The sequence below is a fragment of the Brassica rapa genome, unplaced genomic scaffold (genome assembly GCF_000309985.2).
Source record: "Brassica rapa cultivar Chiifu-401-42 unplaced genomic scaffold, CAAS_Brap_v3.01 Scaffold0791, whole genome shotgun sequence".
NCBI lineage: Eukaryota > Viridiplantae > Streptophyta > Magnoliopsida > Brassicales > Brassicaceae > Brassica > Brassica rapa.
In genome coordinates, this window is record NW_022610731.1 from 28,288 (window position 1) to 34,891 (window position 6,604).

The window sequence follows — 6,604 nt, forward strand, 5'->3', positions numbered from 1 at the left end:
CCATCAGTACACATATCAGCACGTTGGTCCTTGGACTCAGCACACTGACCCTTCCTGTGGACTGTTTGGGTTATTTTGGTCCACGTGGGTTGTCTGTTCAGTACACACAGGACGTCTGTGGGTGTCCGCCAGCACACAAAAGACGTTTGTGGCTGTCCGTGTGTGTCCGTCAGCACACATAAGATGTTCGTGGCTGTCCATCAGTACACATATCAGCACGTTGGTCCTTGGATTCAGCAAGCTGGCCTTTCCCATGGACTGTTCGGGTGATTTTAGCCCACGTGGGCTGTCTGTTCAGTTCACACACAACGTCTGTGGGTGTCCGTCAGCACACACAGGACGTCCGTGTGTGTCCATCACTACACACAGGACGTCTGTGGCTGTCCGTGTGTGTCCATCAGCACACACAGGACGTCCGTGGCTGTCCATCAGTACACGTATCAGGACGTTGGTCCTTGGACTCAGCACGCTAAAAGATTTGAAAGGATCACGCCTCTGCTATGGTTATGGCCATTACATCTCTTCTGGAGTGGATGGTCTTTCAAAGTTTTGGTGGCCACATTTCTGTTCTTCCTTGGAGTTGATTCTCCTAGCAACATAAGATTATCCGGTGGGATTTCTTTAAAGCTTTCTTCTTGGCAACCTGAAATAGTCTCAACACTCTGGACAAAAAGCAAGTGCATTATATCTATCATGGAAATATTAAAAACATGCTGATCTAAAATGAATCTTACCATAGGTTTTGGAATTTGAACAATCCATTGTTTAGATTTTGGTTTCCACTTGTGAGGTGGTTCATGACTGAGCTTATGGTCTGGTTCCTTCTGTGGAACTTCAGTAAGCAGATAGCTTTCATTTTTACACCCTACATCAAGAACACACACATCAGTACTAGTATCTCTAGGTGGTGTTAGACACTTACCTTGGTATGATACTTCATTTACTGGTTTTGCTTCTTTAAGCAACATGGACTGCATTGTGTCTTGAACCATCTTCTGGTCCATCACAGGTGTGGCGCGTGGTGGCCCTCTCCTTTCAATTCATGCTCCTTAGTTCCTGTTACATCACCTTTTGACAAAGACAAGTGACTCATACAAGTGGTAGATGATTCATTAACTGATTTATCAAGTATAGGACTTACCTTAGCCTCTACTTGGACAATAACAGTTTCTGGTTTTTCTTTGGAACCATGAGTTAGATACCTCCTTGGGTATATCTTTTGGATCTTAGAACTTGTGAGTTCTGGTGCAAATTCATCCCTCATGACTTCCTTAAGATCTCTCCACGTTTTGATAGCTGGCTCCTTGTAAAACCATCTATCATCTTCTTCTTGTACCCACCATTTAAAGGCATTACCTCTTAGTTGATCAATGGCATAAGATAGTCTCTCTTCTTTCAGAATTTTGTTGTAGTGAAACCATTCATCAAGGTTCCTCTCCCAAAATAGGTAGCTTCTTTCTCCTGAAAATGTAAAGAGTTCAATTTTATCAGCAAAAGATTTATGATCAAACCGAGAATTAGCAACATGATGAATATGGGTTTGAGAAGTTGGCTGTTGACTGATCCATGAAGGATCTGGTGGCTTGGGCTCGAGATAGACAGCTTCTGGTGCATCTCCAAATCTTCTTTCTCCTTGCTGTGGTCGTTGGCCTTGTGCCTTGTGTCTTTTTTTCAACCGAGCAATCTGATCTTTTACTTTCTTTAAGTCTGCCAAAAGAGTTTGGTTTTCCTTGAGAAGTTGTCTCTGGATTTCTCCTGCCATAGCTTCCTGAAAACAATCTCAAAGAGCAAGTGAAGATATGGGAAGTTTAGGTCGAACCAAAATATGTAAACAAAATGCAATCTATTAAAACTAAACCGAAAAAATATGCCAATGTGAACCGAAATGAAATTAATTATGCAAAATGATTTTTCTTTTGATTTTCTTGATGCAAGCACGAAATAAATCAGTATAGGATGCTTATGAACAATAAATGGAAAGAATATATGGAAACAAACTAATAATGATATTTCTTTTTTGAGTTTTTAGTTTAATAAATGCAATAAACCTATCTATATGGAACAAATGATTCAAACTTATGATGAATGATTTTTTTTTTTTGAAATGCAGCAATATAATATGCACGAAATACTTTAACTAAAATGGTCTAATAAAATAACTAGGATGATTTTTAAACTTGATATGCAAAGCAAAAGAAAAATGGAAACAACTTAAATGCAGATTTTTTTATGGGTTTTCTTATATGGAAACTAATGAATGCAAACACTATGACTAATTTTTTTTGAATTTTCGTGGATCAAACTACTTAAAAACTTCTTCTTTCTTTTTCTTTTCTGGTTTATAGGAATGATGAACAGCAAGAACAGAAAAATATGAAGAAACAAAACTTGAAACAAAAAGAAACGGTTTTTATGGATTTTCGGTTTATGAATGGAAAAACAAATGCAAGCAAGTATGAGATGCAAGGATAGATATCACCTGAGTCAGGAGCTTAAGCTCTGATACCAAAATGTTGTAGGCACAGGGGGGGTAACCCACGAATGGATAGAATGGTGGAACCAAGGTTTCAACCTGAAAACAAAGAGAACCGATTTTTATGAGTTTTAGAGTTTTTATGATGCAAACAGAAACAAATATGAAAACGAATGAGATGATTATGATAATGATAATAAAACAAGATAAATAAACAAAGGATAGGATGGAATCAAGCTGCTGGATGTGTATCACTCTCAGCTTGATTAGATGATGAACTGAAGGGGATTTGCGGAGGAAGGTTTGATTGAATCTCTCAATCTGATGGAATGATGGATCGAAGTGATTGACTCCCTCAATCTGTGTACTGAGCTTTTTTTGATTTGCACAAACAAACTAGACTCACGAAATCAATAAGACAACAAAGAATCTCTCTTTGAATCCTAAAGACCGATATTTTATACAAAGAACAACTTTGATAAAACTGAATAAACTTTTTATTAACTTGTTGATTAAGGGTGATCTTTACAATGGATGTCTAGGAACTTATATAATGCTCAGAGACAAAGGTCCTAACGTTCTAAAACAAATAGAAAAGGAAACAAATCAAAACTAAGAAAGAAATCGAAAACTAGCCGTTGGAGCCTTTTGTGGAATTTTGGCTCCAAGTAAAGAATCTGATCTTTCTTGAACCTGGATGGTTTAAGAGGATAAGAGAGCTTCCTTGGGACCTTCTTGAATGCTTGATAGATGCTGATCTCGTCCTTGCCTTGGTAGAAAAAGAGCTGTTGGAGTTTGAATGCAAGAGACTCCAAATAAGGCAGTTTGGTGATAATGGGGATCTTCTTATTCCTATGTGGGCTGGTGCATGGGATGAAGTTGTAGAACTCTTCTGGCTCGTGTATAATGTCTCCTGGATGTCTTGGTTTAGTCTGGACGTCGTCTGGTTCTCCTGGTTAGATTGGAATTGCTTGGAATGGATCAAACCGAAAGATTGTCCAATCTTTCCATAAATAGCTCTGGTTTGATTTAAGTGATTCTCCATTGAACCGACTGATCTCCTGGGTTCTGGTGCAGCTAAAGACTTCTGGAATACCTCCTGATTGGTTGAAATGATCTCCTGGTCGCCAATTTCTGGTTTGAAGCTGATTGAACCGGTTAGCTTCCAATTGAGGCGAGTGTAGCACTGGTTTGACCGGTTCTGGAAAATTGAACATATCTTCTGATTTCCGTGTCCATTTCTCCTGATCTTTGGCTTTCTGGAAAGCTGAAAGAATGCTCTTGAATTTTATGACGGTCTTTGCTTCAGGCCGCTCCTTACTTGAGCTTAAATCTCCTTCTAAAGTCGGATACTCGCAGATGGACGGGCTGAGAAACCTCTGAGTTGTAAAATTCATAACTTCTTGCTCCGTGAATATTTTGGCCCAATTCCAATTGGCCTGGACTCCTTCTTGAGTGTAGAATCCATAAAAATTAGCCTCGTGATTTAAACCCTCCTGGTTTGTAAGATATGGCATTTTTAGTGCACGTATGTCCTGGTTTGCGCCTTGGCTGGTTGAGTAGGGCTTTGGGTTGACCTCTGGTTCAGTTGCTGATCTGATGACCACATCACCGTGTGTGTCCATCAGCATACACAAGACGTCCGTGGCTGTCCATCAGTACACATATCAGGACGTTGGTCCTTGGACTCATCACGCTAACCCTTCCCGTGGACTGTTTGGGTAATTTTGGCCCAAGTGTCCGCCAGCACACACATGACGTCTGTGGCTGTCTGTGGCTGTCCATCAGCAGACACTGGACGTCTGTGGCTGTCCGTGTGTGTCCGTCAGCACACACAGGACGTCCGTTGCTGTCCGTGTGTGTCCGTGTGTGCCCGTCAGCACACACAGGACATCTATGGCTGTCCATCAGTACACATATCAGCACGTTGGTCCTCGGACTCAGCACGCTGACCCTTTCCCGTGCACTGTTTGGGTGATTTTGGCCCACTTGGGCTGTCTGTACAGTACACACAGGACGTCCGTGGGTGTCCGCCAGCACACACAGGACGTCTGTGGCTGTCCGTGTGTGTCTGTGTGTGTCCTTCTGTGTCCGTCAGCACACGCACGTCGTCCGTGGCTGTTCATCAGTACACATATCAGCACGTTGGTCCTTGGACTCAGGACGCTGGCCCTTCCCGTGGACTGTTTGGGTGATTTTGGCCCACGTGGTCTGTCTGTTCAGTACACACAGGACGTCCGTGGGTGTCCGCCAGCACACACAGGACGTCCGTGCCTGTCCGTGGCTGTCAGTCAGCACACACAGGACGTCTGTGGCTGTCCGTGTGTGTCTTTGTGTGTCCGTCAACACACACAGGACGTCTGTGGGTGTCCGTGTGTGTTCATCAGCACACACAGGATGTCCGTGGCTTGCCGTGTGTGTCCGTCAGCACACACAAGACGTCTGTGGCTGTCCATCAGTACACATATCAGCACACTGGTCCTTGGACTCAGCACGCTGGCCCTTCCCGTGGACTGTTTGGGTGATTTTAGCCCACGTGGGCTGTCTGTTCAGTACACATAGGATGTCTGTGGGTGTCGGTCTGCACACACAGGACGTCTGTGTGTGTCTATCAGCACACACAGAACGTCCGTGGCTGTCCGTGTGTGTCTGTGTGTGTCCATAAGCACACACAGGACGTCCGTGGCTGGCCATCAGTACACATATCAGCACGTTGGTCCTTGGACTCAGCACGCTGACCCTTCCTGTGGACTGTTTGGGTGATTTTGGCCCAAGTGGGCTGTCTGTGTGTGTCTATTAGCACACACAGAACGTCTGTGGCTGTCCGTGTGTGTCTGTGTGTGTCCATAAGCACACACAGGACGTCCGTGGCTGGCCATCAGTACACATATCAGCACGTTGGTCCTTGGACTCAGCACGCTGACCCTTCCCGTGGACTGTTTGGGTGATTTTGGCCCAAGTGGGCTGTCTGTTCAGTGCATACAGGACGTCCGTTGGTGTCCGCCAGCACACACAGGACGTCTGTGGCTGTCCATCAGCTGACACAGGATGTCTGTGGCTGTCTGTGTGTGTCCGTCAGCACAAACAGGACATCTGTGGCTGTCCGTGTGTGTCCATATGTGTCCGTCAGCACACACAGGACGTCCGTGGCTGTCCATCAGTACACATATCAGCACGTTGGTCCTTGGACTCAGCACGCTGACCCTTCCCGTGTACTGTTTGGGTGATTTTGATCCACGTGGGCTGTCTATTCAGTACACACATGACGTCTGTGGGTGTCCGCCAGCACACATAGGACGTCCGTGGCTGTCCATGTGTGTCCGTCAGCACACACAAGACATTTGTGGCTGTCCATCAGTACACATATCAGCACGCTGGTCCTTGGACTCAGCACGCTGACCCTTCCCGTGGACTGTTTGGGTGATTTTGGCCTAAGTGGGCTGTCTGTTCAGTACACACAAAACGTCCGTTGGTGTCCGCCAGCACACACAGGACGTATGTGGCTGTCCGTGGCTGTCCATCAGCAGACATAGGACGTCTTTGGCTGTTCGTGTGTGTCCGTGTGTGTCCGGCAGCACACACAGGACGTCTGTGGCTGTCCGTGTGTGTCCGTATGTGTCTGTCAGCACACAAAGGACATCTGTGGCTGTCCATCAGTACACATATCAGCACGTTGGTCCTTGGACTCAGCACACTGACCCTTCCTGTGGACTGTTTGGGTGATTTTGGTCCACGTGGGTTGTCTGTTCAGTACACACAGGACGTCTGTGGGTGTCCGCCAGCACACAAAAGACGTTTGTGGCTGTCCGTGTGTGTCCGTCAGCACACATAAGATGTTCGTGGCTGTCCATCAGTACACATATCAGCACGTTGGTCCTTGGATTCAGCAAGCTGGCCTTTCCCATGGACTGTTCGGGTGATTTTAGCCCACGTGGGCTGTCTGTTCAGTTCACACACAACGTCTGTGGGTGTCCGTCAGCACACACAGGACGTCCGTGTGTGTCCATCACTACACACAGGACGTCTGTGGCTGTCCGTGTGTGTCCATCAGCACACACAGGACGTCCGTGGCTGTCCATCAGTACACGTATCAGGACGTTGGTCCTTGGACTCAGCACGCTAAAAGATTTG

At 45.5% G+C, this 6,604-nt stretch overlaps 1 protein-coding gene across 1 annotated transcript; it reads right to left on the reverse strand.

Moving 5' to 3' along the window:
- Positions 1–285: 285 nt before the first annotated feature.
- On the reverse strand, positions 286–2,704 carry LOC117131028. Its single transcript, XM_033283501.1, has 2 exons — positions 735–2,704; positions 286–662 (listed from the first exon to the last, which is right to left on the reverse strand). Exon 1 carries the CDS (start codon positions 1,760–1,762, stop codon positions 1,004–1,006), a length of 759 nt encoding a protein of 252 aa, XP_033139392.1. The 5' UTR covers positions 1,763–2,704; the 3' UTR covers positions 286–662; positions 735–1,003.
- Positions 2,705–6,604: the final 3,900 nt, after the last annotated feature.